General features: G+C 49.3%; 1 protein-coding gene and 1 long non-coding RNA gene across 4 annotated transcripts; one reads left to right on the top strand and one right to left on the bottom strand.

Moving 5' to 3' along the window:
- Positions 1 to 1,219: 1,219 nt before the first annotated feature.
- LOC111070646 lies at positions 1,220 to 17,809 on the bottom strand. The gene is given in 8 exon segments (XM_041593348.1): positions 1,220 to 1,677; positions 1,739 to 6,247; positions 6,249 to 8,843; positions 8,914 to 9,112; positions 9,174 to 9,820; positions 10,310 to 12,890; positions 16,524 to 16,761; positions 17,654 to 17,809. Coding segments are annotated over 5 exon segments (9,969 nt in total). The 5' UTR covers positions 12,337 to 12,890; positions 16,524 to 16,761; positions 17,654 to 17,809; the 3' UTR covers positions 1,220 to 1,677; positions 1,739 to 1,746.
- LOC111070647 lies at positions 15,097 to 16,675 on the top strand. Of its 3 annotated transcripts, none has more exons than XR_002607378.2 (3): positions 15,133 to 15,692; positions 15,746 to 16,318; positions 16,386 to 16,675. It is a non-coding gene; the product is annotated as an uncharacterized LOC111070647 (long non-coding RNA). The 3 variants fall into 3 exon arrangements; XR_002607379.2 differs by having other exon boundaries at positions 15,135 to 15,899; positions 15,962 to 16,318; XR_002607377.2 differs by having other exon boundaries at positions 15,097 to 16,318.
- Positions 17,810 to 17,884: the final 75 nt, after the last annotated feature.

The raw sequence follows: 17,884 nt of genomic DNA, 5'->3' as shown, positions 1-17,884 counted from the left end.
AAAAAAATTCTTATGAAAAATGTATTCACAGGGTCAAAATAAGTTAATTTAATGTACATATTCTTTTCTTGCCATTTCAAAGTTTTTGTGATCTGGGTTTTTTTTGTTTGTTAATTTAAGATGTAATATTTTGAATGAAAATCCAAATAAGAATGCTGCAGCAAAGCATGTATCAAAGACTATTAAAGAGATTAGAAAATATAAGAAAATCATATGACACATCCATTGGTAAGCATTGATCAGAATTCGTTTCCATTTAGATCCTTATGGCATACAACCATAAATTTCTTTAGTTAAAAATCGTTCACAAAAACTAAACATTATTTTTGAACACAAAAATTACATTTAACTTTTGGGAATACTTTTTTGTATTTTGTATGAATTTGAAAAGTTTTGTTAAGTTAACAAAAGTCTAATGCAAAATATGCAAATGGCTTCGGAAATTTGTCGATCTGCTGTTGCCTGTATTTACACGTAATCGCGGTTTGTTCGCTCAATCGAACCTCGCTTTGTACTCTTTTTCAATGTTGAACTTACGCTGTAACTTGTTCCTACTATACGGTACTCCTCGCATCCACGTTTCTTTATAATAAGATCAAGATGTACATATATTCTATGGTATATACAGAAATTTAACATTAGTTACGTGTATGTGTGTGTGTGTGTATCTTGTCGAAAACAGATTGGTTTGCATTTTTTTTATTCTCTCTTTATGTTTTTGTTTGAGTTTGTTTAAAAAGTACTATTTACATTTGCTTTTCTGGGTGTTTCTTTGTTCTGTTCTGTTCAGTTCAAGAGTATCTGTGTGTGTTCGGGTATCGGGTTAATATGATATTGAAATGTTTTAATCGTTGATGTTTTATGTTTTGTTTATTACTAAAATTAAACGTAATTCCATGTGTAAAATGAAAGTTAATCAAATAAAATGGGAGGATCTCCCCCATTCGCTCGCTCGCAGCTTTAGGCTCTCCTGTTTCTGCTTTGGGTATATCGAAACTCGTCTCTTGGTTTGAGTCAACTTAGGGACTAAAATACATATTTAGTAACGAAACGATGCCAGAAGGGACTCTCTAACGCCTCAAATAACTTCAGTTTTCGCCGCCTAATCTGCTACACTACATGCTAGGTAAGTTAATTCGTATATAGTATCATTTTATAGGCCCTATGTATCGTATATAGTAGGTTGTTGGTTTCTTTCTCGGTAAGTAATAGAATTGGCTTCTTTTCTGTGACAAAAACGAGACATTAATTAACTAATTAGTGTATCAGAAAGTGTTTTTTCTATATTTTGTTGTGGTTTAGTTCGTTTCGTTTCTTTTCATTTTGTTGTTTTTTTTCTTTTTGTTTGCTTTGCAAGCTATTCCGATTCATTATTTACATTGAGTGTGGATTATATTGGATCTTGTTTTTTGTTTTTCTGAATTGATTGCACCCACATCACGGACTATATCTATATGCGAATATATATATATCTATTTTAATGCATAATTTTCTTTATATTATTTAAAGCGTTTAAAACAAAAAGAATGATAGTTTTGCTGTTGTTGTTGGTTTCGTGTAAGAAAAGCGAATCTGTAACGTGGAAAATGATTTGATTTCGTCACCCATTTCTCATGATCGATATTCTTGTTGGAGTTGTTAGATATCCGTCTTAGTTTGATTTTTTCTTACGTGTTTCTGTTGATAAAAGTTAGTTGAAAATCTACTTCCTTATGCAAAACTCAGCAGCCACACTTACCCGTCGTCTCAGATGCCATCCCGCCTACCTCCCGCGGCAGTCACCTTCTCATTGACCTTCGTGGAGCTCGGACCTCCGACGGCACCCATCCGCTCAATCACCCGCGAGTCGCAGGAAATTGTCCGCTGCATGAAGCGTGAGCGTTCACTCATCTTTTCCTGCTGCTGCTCGAGAAGTGTGGGTGCCGCATTGAAGTGTCCTCCTGCACCAGGGATAAGCTGATATTTGGTAGTGGTGCCAACAGGAGTCACCCGCTGTTCCATCTTTGGCTTGTCATCGAACATGTTCAGCTTCTGGGCCGTGCTCAGGATTGTGTTTACATTGCTCAGAGTGGTGGCAGCGGACGGTAGCTTCTTAATCTGTCCTCCGCCCGAGACGCCGACACCCAGCACTTGCTGTAGATTCTTGAGACTGCTGCTGCTGCTGCTGCCACTGATAGTCCCAGTCCCAGTCACACTGGCACTTCCCTTGCTAGGGGTTGAGTTGTTGTTGAGGCTGCTGTTGATGTTCTGGTGATGGTGCACACTGATTGAGTTGCGGCGCTCTCGTATGGCTGCCTGGTAACGCTCTGGCGACTGCAGCACGCCCTTGTTGATTGTCTGCGGCTGTGCAAACCCAATATTAATGGATGTGGGCGTGGTTGGAGTGGTGGGACTGGGCGTGTCCACCGATGGACGATGCCGCATGCGGTACTCGCTGATGGAGAGCTTTCGCTTGGGCATGGGTGCGGGCTCGGGCTGCGTGAGCATGGGATTCAGGCGAGGATCGCAATTGGCTGTGCGCGTGTATATCTTGAGCGGCGTCGTTGCTGGCGGCGGCATGTCCAACGAAGTAACGACGGGACTAGCGCACAAGGCAGGCGTGACTGCTGCTCCTGGACTAGGCTTCACTACTGCCAGGGTGGGGACCACTGGTGTGGGCATGGGCGTTGGCGTAGGTGTGGTTGCCGCCTTTGCTTTCGTGGATGCCAGGTACTCGGCCAGGCTAGGCATGCTGCTACTGCTGATGCTACTGCTGCTGGTGGCTGGTGGCGGGTCTTGGAGCTTGCCGTAGATGGTGTTGTAGTAGGGCAGCGGCATTTTGGAGGCCAGGCCCTGTGATAGGCTGGGAGCTGGAATGGGCTGGGTAATCAATACTGGGATAGGGGCAGCCTTTGGTATCGGTGTCGGTGTCGGAGTGACGTGTGTGTCCACAGTGGGAATGGGAATAGCAGTGGGAGTGGGTGGCTTCTGTTGAGTGTTATTGTTGACCTTTTGCTTGGTTTCCTTCTCCTTTCCCTTTTCGCGTTCCTTCTCCTTGCTCTTTTGCTTCTCCTGTTTCTCCTGCTTCCGCTTCTCGCGATCCTTCTTCTTTGACTTCTTCTCCTTCTTTTCCTTCTTGATCAAGAGTGCTGCCTGTATGAGCGCCGCCTGCTGCCGACTCCCGCACATGGACTCCCTCCTGCGGCTGATAGATGGCAGCTTTCCACTGGCGATGGCCGCAGCCAGGCTCATGGCACCACCAACGGGATTCGCCTCATGGTGGTTGTTCTCCTTGCGGTGTTGCTGCTGTTGCACGACCATCGGAGCGGCTGTGGCTATGACCGTGGCCGCGGGGGTGCCCTGTGCCTTGCTGCTGTTTAGCAGAATGCTGCTGCTCAGAATCTGACTGTTCGGTTTGGTCAGCTCCTGCTCAAAGTTGGTCTGGCGTTTCTTTGTCGTTGCCGGAGCCAGCAATGAAGTGGGCAGCGCTGCAAGAGCCGGGGTGACGGGTGTCACGCACATGGACATGGTGCGACGACGCATCTGTTGTTGTTGCTGCTGCTGCTCCACACTGTTGTTGGGTGTGTGAGGGATGTGCTTTGTCTTGCCATTGGCTGTAGCCACCGGAAGAGCGGCAGCTGCTACAGCAGCTGTCGTTGCAACTGGAGCTATGGCTGGGGAGGCTTTGGTGTCTGGACGTGGGGCCGCCTGTGGCTGCTGTTGTTTCTTCTTTTGCTCAACAACTATTTGCGATGCCGTGTGAGTGGCTGCAGCCTTCTGCTTATCCTTATCCTTGGACTTTTTCTTCTCCTTTTTGGACTTCTTCGTATGTTTGTCCTTCTCGCGCTTCTCATCCTTTTCTTTGGACGATGACTTTTTGGTATCTGGCCCACTGACGCTGTTGCTCTTGTTGCTGGAAGTTGTCGACGATGATGCCACCGCCCCCGCAGCCGCTGCAGCGGCTGCTGCCGCCTTCTTATTCCTTGACTGCAAATAGAAAATGTTCTGCTCATGGAAGGACAGCAAACGTTTCTGGATATCAATTTCGGTGAGACTTTTGGTGCTGCTGTTCGATGCAGATGCAGCTGGTACTGCCAGTGGAGCTGTTGGTGTTGGGATTGCTGATGCTGCTGGTGCAACGGTCGGCAATGTAGTTACTGCCACTTCTGCTAGCTTGATTGGTGGCTGGGGCTGGGGCGTTGGAGGAGGTGTTGCCTCCCGTTTTGCTTTCTTTGGCAGCTCCTCCTTCAACTTGAGGGTTAGCGGACGGGAATTGATGGCCCCTCCAGGAGCTGATGCTAATGCGACCGCTGTGGCTATAGCTGTGCTGCGCAGCAGAGACTCTCCAGGCTTGGGCTCCATTTTCGGCTGCTCCAACTTGGGTGCCTCCGTCTCTGGCTTGGCCACCAATAACGTCACCTTTAGTGCTGCCTCCACTTTCGGAGCCTCCACTTTGGCCTCCAGTTTTGGCTCTTCTTGCAGCTGCGGCTGAACCTGGGGCTGGGGCTGTGGCTGGGACAGCGGTTGCTGCTGAGTCTCGCGAAGTTCCTTTTTCTCACGCTCCTCCTCCTCCTCGCGCTTCACCTTCACCATCTCCTCGAACTTGTCGCACGCCTGACTCTCCTCGCGCTCAACATCGATCTTGACATCATCGGCCGCCGCACTGGTGTCCTCCGGCTCGATCTTAACCAGATTGTCTTCGGCTACGATTTGCTGGGCCCCAGGACTGGGCGAACGCAATATGTCCACATCATCATCTTGCTCCTGGTGATGCAGATGATGGTTGTGGCCGTGACTGTGGCTGTGGCTGTGAATGTGGTTCTGCACATCCAGCAGCTCTGTTTCCGTCTCCACCTTCAGTGGCACAACGACATCCACTTCGTCCATGGCATCGGTATCCTTGGCATCACCAATCACATCGATGTGCGGCTCATCCGTCTCCACATTGGATGCAGCTGTGTTTGTGGCTCCGTTGCTGATCACCAAGCGACGCTTCTTCAGCGGCGTGCTGAATCCGTTGGCCAGCGGCGAGGCGACATGCACTTGTGGTGCGTGCGTGGCGGCAGCAGGGGATTGCTGCTGCAGATGCTGCTGGAGCCCCTCATCTGGATCTGGGGTGGTCTCCTCGCTAATGGCCTGACGCAGCCAGCGCTTCTTCACCGACGAATTATTTTGCAGAGGGAGGTGAAGCTGCTCCCTGGGTGTCGACTGTGGGGCTGAGGTGGTGGTCGATTCCGCCTGGTGGATGAACTGCTCCACCTTTAGGAGAGCCGGGGCCGGCGAGGATTGAGCCTGCTGCTGCAGTTGCTCCCTCTCACCGTTGATTTCACACATGGCCGCCTGGACAAGGCTGTCCAGTCCGGACTGCTGCGATTCGCATTGCTCCGCCTGCTGGAACCAGCTGGACATGAGTGTCTTCTTGGTCTTGGCCCCGCCTGGTGGAAACTTAAACTCCCCCATTGAGGCGGGCGAGGACATGGCTGCCGGCGACTGCAGCGGCTGTTCCAACGGTCCCATGGCGGCCTCAATCAACAGGCAGGCGCTGCTCACGGAAGCCGGGGTGCCCTGCTGCGACTGGGGTGTGGGCGACTTGAAGGAGTCGCTTGCCGAGGATGTGTTGTGTGCCAAAGCCAGAAGCAGGCCAGCCGCCTGATCCACTGTCTGATGGTGGGGATGCTGCTGTTGCTGCTGCTGCACGTGGTCTTCGGACTCAGAGTTGGTCATGGCATGTGAGTCGCAATCGGACTCCACCAGGACGCTCTTCCGGCGCTTGTTGTTCAGTCCGTTGTTGTTGTTGTAGCTGCGACTGACATTGCGCTTCCTTCGATTCCTGCGCTGCGGCGTTGCCGCCGTTACACCCGAATTGATGCCCGTCGGAGTCTCGGCATCTTCACTGATCGAGATGGACCTACGCCGCTTGCCGCAGGGCGAGGCAGGCGAATTGCTTGCCTGCCGCTTGCCACTGCTTTGGCGCGTCTCCTTTTTACCGCGTGCCTCCCGCTTCTCCATGTTGTCAATGGCCCGTATTATGGCCGCCAGCTTGCGGTCCTCTCGTGATGGCTTCTTACCATCCTTGGCCGCTGTGCGTGGAGGCGGCGTGTCACTGGGTCCGTCGTCCTCTTTAGATTCAGCTGTTGGCGAGACATCTACAACTGCAGCTGGTGGTGCTACCTGCTGCTGTTGCTGCGGCTGCTGCTGCTGCCTGATGGGGGTTTTCCTTGTGCCAGCCGGTGGAGCAGGCGAAGGATTAGAGATACTTATGTTGTTCGGCAGCCGTTGGAACACTCTTCACAGTGAGTACTTTGGTTGGCGGTGTCACCTGAATGGTCGAATAGATGACCTGTTGTTGTTGCGGTGACTGCTGCTGCTGTTGTTGTTGGTGCTGGTGCTGCTGCTGTTGTAATTGTTGCTGATGCTGATTCAGTTGCTGCTGTTGCAACAGCGTCTGTGGCAGCATTGGAAGCTGCTGCTGCTGTTGCTGCTGTGGGGCTATCACTTTAATGGGCGTTACAATATGCGAAGTGGGTGTGGCATGCAACGTTTGCAGAGCACTGACTGCCATTCGAGCCTCGTCAGCCATTTGTTGCTGTTGCTGCTGCTGCTGTTGTTGTTGCTTCTGCTGCTGCTGTTGTTGCTGTTGTTGCTGTTGCTGCTGTTGCTGCTGTTGTTGCTGTCTCTGTTGCTGTTTAAGAAACGTTTGTTGCACTTGCTGATGTTGCGGTGACACAAGTTTCTGTACTACATGCCGCTGCGGCGATTGTTGTTGCTGCTGGACAAAATAAGTGGCCATGGGTCGCTGGGCTGCCGCCGCTGCTGCTATAACAGCCAGAGGCTCCTGTTGAAGATGCTGCTGCTGCAAAAGCGATGACTGCTGTGGTGTGGGGGGCAGCACAACTTGCTGCAGCTGCTGCTGTGGCGATGGAACCACCTGCAACTGAGGCGACAGCAGCATGGGCGTGGGCAGAGAGGCCAGAATCTGTTGTTGCTGCTGTGTGGGACTGCGTTGGAGCAGAGACAGCTGTGCAGGCTGTGCTCCAATCTGTATATGTGACTGCTGCTGCTGCTGCTGCAATGTGGGCGACTGCAGCTGGATGGGAGTCGGCGAGGGAATAGACACCGATGGCGACGAAGACGATGTGCATATGCCCGAGTCGTGCAGCACACTGGACATGGACACCGAACAGGAGTTGTTGCTGCTGCTGCTGCCTCCGCTGCTGCTGCACAGGACGGCAGCAACAACAGGCGGCGTGTTCTGGAGGCAGGCGGCAGCAGGCGATGGCTTAAAGCCAATATTCAGTTGGCTCAGCTGCGGACTGTTGAGCCCCATTTGGCTGCTCTCCCCGCTGGACGAGGTCGAACGATTCCTGGAATTGGGCCCTACTCCTCCGGCTCCAGTGCTTAGTCCCAGGCCCATCGTCAGCTGAATGGCTGCTGCACTGTTGGCTGCCGCCACTGCAGCTGCGGCCTTGTTGCGATGACTGCTCCGTGGCTGAGCGGGCGGCGCCTGTAGTTGTTGCTGCACGGCCAGTGGCAGAGCAAAGAGACAATCGGTTCCCAGGTCACAGGCGCATCGCGTGCTCGTCGGTTGTATGACGGCGGCATGGGACTTCTTTTGCTCCACGGCAGCCAAATCGTGAGGCTCGTGACGCACCGTGATCTCCGTCTGGGCTCGGATGTGCGTCAAGGCCACAATGTACAGGTGAAGCGTTCCCTTCTCGAAATAGTGCTGCAGCTCGGCATTGGGGCGGCACGATCTGCGTACGAAGCGCGCATCGTTGCCGTAGGTGCGCGTATCCACGCACACCTCCGGCCCCTTTAAATAGGCGGGCGGTTGCTGCTGCTCATGGGGTGCGCTTCCGTCCGGGCGCAGCGTCTGCATGGGGGCCTCCACGCCGGGCAACTGGTAGAAGAACACAAACTGTCCGGGCGTCTTGTGGGCCTTGAAGCTGTTCAGATAGTTACTAGGCGGCGGTGTGTTCATGTTGACGGTGGGATTCTGGGTGCGGAACTGGGTGGTGAGCATGTACTTGCCGCGCAGCTCGTGGATGGGCGCGTGTGGGGACAGGTCGACGCTGCTGATGAGCACCTTGGCCCCCGCATAGGGTATGAGCTGGGCCCGCTGCTCCAGCTCGCTGGCGGCACTCGAGATCTGGATCTGTCGCAGGGCCTTGTTCTCCGTGTTCTGGATGCTCTGCAGCAGACTCGGCTGCTTCTGTATGGCATGCAAGCGGGCCCGCAGCTCGGGGGAGTAGTGATTCGTTACCGCGTACTCGTAGTTCTCGATCCACAGCCGCAGATTGGCGGCGTGCTTCTCGGCCGCGGTCAGAGCGGGACTACTGCCACTGCCTCCGGCTCCGTCTCCGCCGGACTTGCACTTACGTTTGCTGCTCTTCTTGCTAGTCTTCCCGCCACTGACACCGGGATTGATGCTGCTGTTCTTATCGCCCCCAGTGCCTCCGCTCTTCTTGTTCTTTTTGAGCGAAGCTGATCCCGTGGTGCCATCTTTGGTTTTTTTGGACTTTTTCGACATGCCGGTGCCCGTGGCATATCCTCCATTCAGACCCGATGTCAGACGATGTTGCTGCTGGTTGTCCTCCGAAATGGCAAGACCAGCTCCAGCTCCAGCTCCAGCGGAAAGTAATCCTCCTCCAGCTATGCCACCAGCCACTGCAGTACCCGCTGCAATGGCGGCAGCTCCATTTGCCGCCTGCGTGGCCACCAACAGCATGTGCTCTCGGCGCTTCTGGCGCTGCAATGCCCTGGCCCTGGCCTTGTCGACGGCACGCGGCTCGCACAGTTCGCACATGTAGAACTCGGGGATGTTCTGGCGATCGATGCCCATGCAGTCCACATGTTGCCACACCCTGAAGATTGGACAAGACATAGGTTCTGTAAGGATCTGTGATTTGTTAAACGGAAAAGTATGCAACTTACGAGCACTTGTCGCAGCAAATCATGTAGCCATCGTCGTGGGTCAGATCACAAATGCAGCGCGTAACAGAATCATCTTCAGCCTCCGCCTCGGGCGCTGTCTCCGTCTCCTCGCCCGGATCCATGTCGATGCCGGCCAATCCCAAGCGAGAACTGCTGCTGATGGCCGAGTGTGCATCATCGTCCGTTACATGGCGAGCCACTGCAAAAGATTCGAGTATTAACATAATGTCTTCTAGAGCATCTCTGTAGCCTATACTCACTCTGATGACCATAGGCGCCATAATTGCCATAGCCGCCTGCTGTAGGTGTGGGTGTCGCTGCCCCACCAACCACTGTCGCTCCAATGCCGCCCAGCGACCATTGCTGCGGCTGTGCCGATCCCGATCCAGTTGTGGCTGCCGCTGTGTTTGCCGCCGCCACCGCCGCCGCCGCCTGCGTCTGCTGCTGTGGCAGCTGCTGTTGCGAGGCGTAGGTATGATCCTGTGTGATGGCGTGCACCTGCTGCAAACGGAGATCCTGTGTCTGCACAGGCACTGGACGCACCTCCTCAATGAACAGCTCCTCGTCCTGATTCGGACCCAGCTGCGGTTGAAGCGGTTGCTGATGCTGCTGCTGCAGGATTGGAGGAGTGGCCTTCATTGCTGCCGCTGGCGAGGATAAGGGCGAGGGCGGTGCCCCCTCTTCCGGGACATTTGTGGCACTAATGGGCTGTACATGAACAGGCGATGCTGGAATATTCGTAGTTGTGATGGTCGATGGTCCATTGCTGCTGGTGCGATTGCTTCCAGTAAAGTTCCCAATAATTTGCCCTACTGTGCTGCCAACTTTGGTCATTGTATTTCCCATTTGATTGCTTCCGATTTGATTATTGCTGCTGCTGCCAGTAATGATGCTGCTGTTGCCGATGCTGCAAAGGAGAATAAAAATAATGTTCACTATTAGACACTGACATTTGACAGGCATCGATATCGATCAGTATTTTGTGCAACATTGACATCGTGCGTTTTGCTATCGAAAGTAAACGAAATTCATCCAAATTTTGGAAATCAACAGGAACAAACCGTTTTTTCCAGTGTTGATGATTTGATTTACGATGAAGCTACGTAAGAAAATGGTTGGTAAATTCATGGATTTTAAGTTCCTTTAGTTTCTTGAAACGAATATATCTTGTTTTTTTGTTGCTACTTAGTTGTGATAGTTGCACACGGATGTCTAACGATTGCCTGAAAATGGCAGAAATAATCGAAACGCAAAATTTTTGCCACCACTTGGCTCCAATTCCACTTCTTTGTGGAGAAACTGCACTTACGACAAAACCCCATAAACAGGGTTGTACAATGTACATACATATGTATATATTTACTTATGTAGATATAAGAAGCCAAAAATAACTTACCTATGCTTGTTGTAATACTCGATTACAGTGGGTGCTTTGCGCACACTGCCTATCGCTGCATCGTGTTGTTTTTGTTGGTGCTGCTGCTGCTTTCGTTCCAGGGAAGCTGCTCGACTGCTGGGTGCACTCACTGATTGACGTCGCGCCGCCGTGGCGGATGACATGTAGGAGGAGATGGCAGCACTGCCGCTCGCAAATCCATGCGACGATATGCTAACCGAGGGTGTGCTGGCTAGACTTACGGGCGGATTCGCCCCCACCGCTAGAAACGATGGCGACGTAACCTTCGTGGATGTCTGGAAGTGCGTCAGCAGTAGATTTCCAGCCGGATTGGCCCCGCCCGACGGGGATGCTGCACTGTTGGCCACTGTAACCCCTCCTCCATTGCTGCTGTTGTTGTTGTTGTTGTTGCTGCTGCTGCTGCTGCTATATATTATTTGGGTGGGGGGCGGCATTTGGGTACTGCCACTGCCACTACCAGGCGTCTGATAAGAGCGCTGCTGCTGCTGGCTGTAGGACTTCTGGGCCATGCTCTGCAGAATGCGCGCCGAGAGCTCGTCCGTCATCTGGGTGCCATTGACGATCACCACGTCGTCGGTGACCAGCGAGGACGAAGTCCTGTCCGAGTGTTGTTCGTTGTCGCTGCTGCCGCTGCTGTTGTAGTGGGTGCGCTTCTGCATCGCCTGCAATTGATGCTGCTGCGGATGCTGCTGGATGACGGTGCCATGCGAGTTGACAAACTTAATGGTGCCAGCGTTGGTCGTTAGTCCCGATCCCTGGCCCTGCCCCTGCTGCTGCTGCTGCAGCAGATATCCGGCGGCTGTGGTATTCGTCGCTGAAGTTTTGTGCTGCAGCTGCGTTCCCTGCGGCAAACTTATTTGCTGCTGCAGATACTTGCTGTTCAGTTTTGTGACCTTCGTTGGCGTAGACAGGGTCATTCCCTGCTTGGCATAGCTCATTTGGTGCTGCGGCTGCTGCTGCTGCTGGGGTAAGGCAGCTATAGACAGGGACGTCGACTGTTTCACAAACTTTGTCTTGGTTCCCGCCTTGAAGGACTGCTGCTGATGTTGCTGTTGCTGCTGCTGCTGCTGGTGGAGCGAAATGAAGTTCTTCAGCTGTTGTGCCTGCAATTGTTGTTGTTGTTGTTGTTGTTGCTGCTGCTGTTGTTGCTGCAGCATGTTGCCCACGCTCTTGACCGTGATCTTCTGATTAGCTTTCTTTAGGAGCGCAGCATTCGCCACAGTCGTCGCCGTGGCATTCACATACTTGGGCTGCGCCGGCTGGACAATTATCTGAGGCGGATTCGCCGAGTGCTGGCTAACCGGGACATACGACTGCAGGCGGGTGGCCACCCGCGATCCCAGTGTCACTTTCTGCAATGTGGCCTGCTGTTGGTTCTGCTGCTGCTGCTGCTGTGCCTTAAACGCACTAATGCTGCCGAATTTCTGGGGCTGCTGTTGCTGCTGCTGCTGCAGTCCCTTTGCAGGCGAAGCCGTGACATACGGCAAATTCTTGGCGCCCAGATAATTGAGCTGGTGCTGCTGCTGGGTGCCAGGCGTCCCAGGTGCCTGCTTGGACAGGACCGTGAGATTGCTGAGAAGCAGCTTGGAGTTGTGTGGCGGGGCAGCAGCTCCGGCATCGATAATGACGTTGCTGGTGCTGCCGTCAGTGGTCACAATCTTATAGATCTGGGGATTGATCAGCTCCTGCGTGGAGCCACCGGCTCCCGATGCTGCCCCCGTGGCTGTGGTACGCACGGCGTATTTTTGGGTAGAGGGTGGCGGCTGGGGCTGGCTTTGGCTGGCGCTGAGTATCTGGCGCGTGCTTATCGACATTCTACGGTGCATGATGCGCTGCAGCTGCGCCTGCGTGGATAGGCTACTGCCATCGATGACAATGTGCGGAGGCGCATGCTGAGGGCCACCCCCGACCCTGCTCATGCTGCTGCTGCTACTCGTGCTGCTGACACTTCCACTGCCGCTACTGCTAGCGGCCGGCTCCACGAAGACTGTGTCGTGCGTGGGCATGGTTCTTCTGTGTTCTGGGTTGCGTTTAGATCGCTTTATTAACTAAAATTAGATATATTTTTGTGTAGAGAGGGGCTGCTTTAAGTTCAGATTACTCGCTTAGTTGAGTTCGGTTCGCGCTTTGTCGTTTCACAACACTACTTCACTGGCAATGCAGTCATGTTGCTGCTGATGCTGGAGCTGTAGCTGTAGCTGGTTCGGCGTGCCCCCAAAGTATTGGGGGCCTAATGCATAACCAGAAATGCTTTCTTCGTCGCCGGCTCTGGTACTGGCACTGCTGGTCTGCTGCAGACTGACTCCTAACGGTAATGGTTGGTGGTGCGCGTTCGAATTGCATAGACGGTGTCCAACACTGTGCCACATTACATTGTTAGCCATTACAACCATAACTGTGCGCGATTTGATATTCTTCAGCGTCGTCGTTTCTGCTGCTTCCGTTGCTTTTTTGCACCCACTATTATCTCCGGTTAATCTCGTTGTCCGTCGTTGTATATTGCGACTTCTTATCCGTTTGATATAATGTATTTTACATAAACAATATTTCGTTGTTGTTGCTGAAATGGAAATGATATGAAAACATAAGTAAACAGACAGTTGAAAGCGCTGGTATTTATCGATAATATCTCTATCCATCCACCTCTAACATTGAGGCGCGGCATTGCCAACTGCAATTCGGTTTCGCGTTATGTAACAAAACAAATCAGATGCATAGCGCTGCCAACGGGCGCCAAAAATACGCATGCGCATTGCAATGCACGAGAGCGTGCTATTGTGCGAGATTTTTAGTGTTTCCTTTTGGAACGTGGTTCGTAGCTGCCTCTGCTGCTGCTGCGTCGCCTTTGCTGCACTTGTTATAAACTTGAATGTGGCAGCAGCAGCATCATACAGCAGAACTTCTGACAAAAGGAGCGCCAAAGCAAAGAGTAAGGGACATCGTCGGTGCAATGCTAAAACCAACAACATTTAGCACTTGTTCATATGGCTTAAACTAAACCCGTTTTTTTCGTTTTGCTGCGAACACCAATGTGAATGCGCAACGCGTTTTGCACAATCTAGCCCACTAGACCCTTAGGAAGATCGTCTAAAATACACATCGTCTGGCATAGCAAACAATAGTTCTAAATCGATTTTTAAATCCGATTCGTTTTTCCCTCCAAAACAAAGTACATATTTAACAGTTGGGAAAATTTTTAGATACACCACCACCCATGCAACAATACATGCACACGCACCATTGGAATGTTTTTCCTATCCATTCCTCTATTTTCCTATTTATTGCCAGTCTGCTTTCGCCTCGACATTCGCATGCCAAAGCAAAGCAAAAAGTGAATGCACTAATTTTGCCTTGGCATCCGGCGCGGCGCGGCGTTCATTGCTAGTTTTTCTCTTTTGTATCCATGTATTACAAGTTGTTTCTCTCTGCTTGCACTTGGCTCTACCTACACCTATATGTGTGTACTAAAGCACGAAAATGTATGTGTGTGTGTATTTTCGCGGTGCCAATTTGCGCCTATTGTCTGGCATTGTACATTCAGTAGATATAATTTCTAATTGAAATAGAGCCAGGCAGGCGCATTCGCTACTCGAAACGAAACAAGAATAGTCAACGGAAAGAGAAATCAGAAAGTACTGTCAATGAGCTTATGTAACCTTTCTGTTTATTTCCTACATATGTACATACAAATACCATATGTACATATTCAGTTATATAAAATTCCCGCATCGGAATTTTAAAGCTGCCCGCGGAATTACTAGCTTGAAAATCGATTATATAATCTGTATGGTTTAGAGTTAGAGGAGATCTCTAGCGGATTCATATTTAATACAATTTCGCTCCCACCCCATACATATGTACATGTAATTTGATTTCCGTTTCATTTTGGATTACTATTGCTCAATGGTCCATGTCCGATCTAAGAAAGCAGCACCATATCATCTCAAGGGAAGTGAACTGATTCCCCCAGTGGCTGCAGTAGCTTCTGATTTGGGTTACACACATGCAAACTAAAATCTTTAGAAAAATGTGCTTGTGTGTGCATCTTACAACGTCGCTATTTAAAAATACACAAGCTCACACACACACACATTAACTAGAGAATGAAATGTGAAGAGGCAACGAAACAAATCTTACACATTCTAACATCAGAATAATCATTGGGAAGAAGGTAAAATCAAGCAAAGAGCTGTGCACACACGTATGTACATATTTACTACTTATGTACATATGTATCTTGCTCATACGCAAAAGCTAACCCTACCCCAACCCCAGCAACAACAGACATCAACTGAAAGACGCGCCATAAACAAATTACACACACACACACCCACAAATAACGTGCCGACCGTGAGAGCGAGCGAGAGAGCCGGCTTGTAAAATCGTGCATGAAATGCACGTTGAAAACTTATCGCACACGCATACCATATCAATTGCATATGTATGTATGTACTGACCGCAGCGGTGCTTTCGTCGCGTTGTCGTTGCCATGGTTCTGCTGCAGCAAACAGATGAAATAAAACAAATACACAAAGAGGAGATACGAAAGCTTATTCTCGAATAGCGAATGAATTCATACACACATATGTACATAATTGGGATAGGCAGCGCTCCCCATATCACCCGCTCTGAATAGTCAAACACCTCTATCTGATTGGCCTACGTGACTGCACTAATACCAGCACTACTGCATTACAAAAATATTGGCATTGCCTTGCTGTACTTTCATTGACAACCGAACCGACCACCCCAACCCACACAAAAACAACACCTATCCGCTCGGCTCAGCGGCTGCAACGCAACCAAAGGTGATGGTTGCGGGTGCTGGCTAGTTGTACTCTCAACTAATTGCGTCTTAGTTTATTTTTTGTTGCTTCCCTGTATTGCATTCATATGTATGTAGTTAAATTTCAGGGGATTCAAATATTCAGGCGCCAACATCATTGAGGCTGCATGTGGACAGTGTTGAGCAATGTGGGCTGGCCTGACAATGCAACGGCACATGTTCCAGTGCATCAATGAAATACCAATTGGTCAAAAAGCAGGACAACGTCCCACACGACGGCCTGGCGGGACTTGGGTGGCAGTCTTGGGTAATCTGGGTATGGTATGCGACAACCCTTGGAATTATCGAATGCTTTCCTATTCTCTTTCCTCGAATTCGCAATTGTACATTAGTTCTGAGGTGCGCAGGAGAAAAAAGCGCACCACCAAAACTCGTCTATCAACTTTTGCTTTCATTTTGTGGCGAAAATTCGCGCGTACAGAGCGCAAGACATAAATAACAATTGCAAAAATCACGTATGCGTAAAGAGAAACACAGTAATAGCCACAGTGCGCAGAAGCGAGACAAACATACTAGGTAACCTCATATATACACACACACACACGGTATACAACTGCGGCTAACTTCAGGGCGTACGAGCGTGAAAACGGCAGGAACACGCAATAAAACGTTTGACGAAAACAATAAGAAAGAAAAGGGAATAAGAGATCTAAGCGACTAACGTCGCGTCGCTCTGTTCTAACATTCTGGATATTGGACCAACCAAGGCAATTTCAATATGGCGTCTGTGGTGCAAAATAGACTTGCAATTATTTATATAATTGAAATTTTTGAATAATTTTCAGTGGAAATGGGCATGCAATCTGATGCGCATGTCAAAACGACGAACACAAGAAATACACAAATATGAATACATATTGTGAGGCCAATGCATTGAGGGTGTGCCTATTTAATGTTTGTTTCGAGAGCCTAGTTGCACTTTCACATAATATATACCAAACAATTATTTTGGAAAATAATTTAAAATTGTTAACCATATGCATGGGGCTGGCAACTCTGTGGGGCTCTATTTAGTCACATCCAACTTCATGTTGCACAAAGCAAAATCGAAAGCAAAACAAATGAAGACACAAATGAGTGCGAGAGAGCACGACATATGCACTGCCGTGGGGGAGAAACACGAAATCAAATATGGCGACACGGTATGCGAAAAAGTGAATAGAAATGCATCAACAAATATTTAACCCGCTCAAATTTGCATTTAAACAGCTATATGACAAGTGCAGGATGTGATTCATTGCAAGATTATGCTGTCTGACTGTGCCCACTGACGATTCTATCATTATCACTGCACTTTTTCGATTAAGGCGCGCATTTCCCACATTTATTTATTAGCGCTTTACTCACCGTTTATTTTGTTCATTGGCGGTCTCACTTCATTTTTCACAACTCTGTTTAATTCGACGGCAAGGCAAGCTTTGATTTCTAATTTTTGCGTATTTGGCGCACAAAACTCTTCTCACGTTTGCTTTTTAAAATACAAATACAATTTGCATACACTTGGGCACTTGTTTTTAATTCCATTGAACATTTTCGATTTAGAGCACTTAAATAATGTCGCGGCGCTGTTTGGAACGTTTAGTACCTGCACAAAACAAAATGTTTTTACTTTGATTAATCAATTTTATTATTATTAATACCGTATGGCATAAGAAGCAGATGATAAAACGAATGAGGAAAACACATACACGGATGACGCAAATTGCGTGCGTCTGAGCGGGATAGCTATACATACAGCGATGACCACAGCTAGCGTGCCCGTTCTGACGTGTGGCAGAGGCTTGCCAACTGCCTATTATCGGCTATTTTATTTTGTTCGCTAGCTGCCCTGCTTCTTCTTCGTTTCTGTGTTGCACTTCTTCTTTGCTTTAGCCTATTACTACTGTGCCTGGCCATTCCGAAATGCTGTACGTACATATTTCGATTTCGCCTTTCCGTCTCTTCGTCGACACTCACACACTCGCACGCATATATTTCGGTATGTGTAAAATCTATACACACATACACACGGATGTTAGCGCACATATACACAAAAGAAAAGTAGTTAAATGTTATTAACTATCCAGCAGCGCTATTATTAGCTTTTCACAGTACCCACAGCGCCAAAATAAGGCAACATTTCCTGAGAGACATAATACTCGATACACAATCGAGGGGCACGCACTGTTCTGTAGGCAAATGCATCCTTTTCGTCCATCTTTTAGCTATGGACAGTATGAAAGTAATTCAAAAACGTACACCACAAGCAAACAAACTATATATTTTGTACAAATTCCCTATACTTCTCCTACACTGGCACAAATACTATATTCATGTACATATGTATATATAGACCGCTGCTAGTACACGTTTAGCGACATCTCGCTTGCTCTTACGCTCTGCACGTATTTTGCCTCTCACATTGTATCTGTTTTCCTCTTCTCCTACACGCTAATAAGAAATCGTATACTAAAATTGTATTTTAGAACCCAACTAACACGTTTCACAGTTAAATTTCATAGTGATGCGATTGCCGCCATCGCATACTATGCTTTTAACTATTTCCCTCAATTTATTTAGTTGTTTTAAGCACAATTTCCACGCGTTTAATTAATGCACGACTTTCCGAAATTAGGGATGTTAAATATATATTGATACATCAATGTATCGATGTATATTTCTTGTTGATAATAGTTTTGTACAGGCGATGATAGGTTGGGAAAATAACC

The sequence above is a fragment of the Drosophila obscura genome, unplaced genomic scaffold (genome assembly GCF_018151105.1).
Source record: "Drosophila obscura isolate BZ-5 IFL unplaced genomic scaffold, ASM1815110v1 contig_1, whole genome shotgun sequence".
In the NCBI taxonomy this organism is placed as follows: domain Eukaryota; kingdom Metazoa; phylum Arthropoda; class Insecta; order Diptera; family Drosophilidae; genus Drosophila; species Drosophila obscura.
The sequence above is the reverse complement of the archived record's forward strand: the minus strand, read 5'-3'. Positions and strand labels throughout refer to the sequence as shown.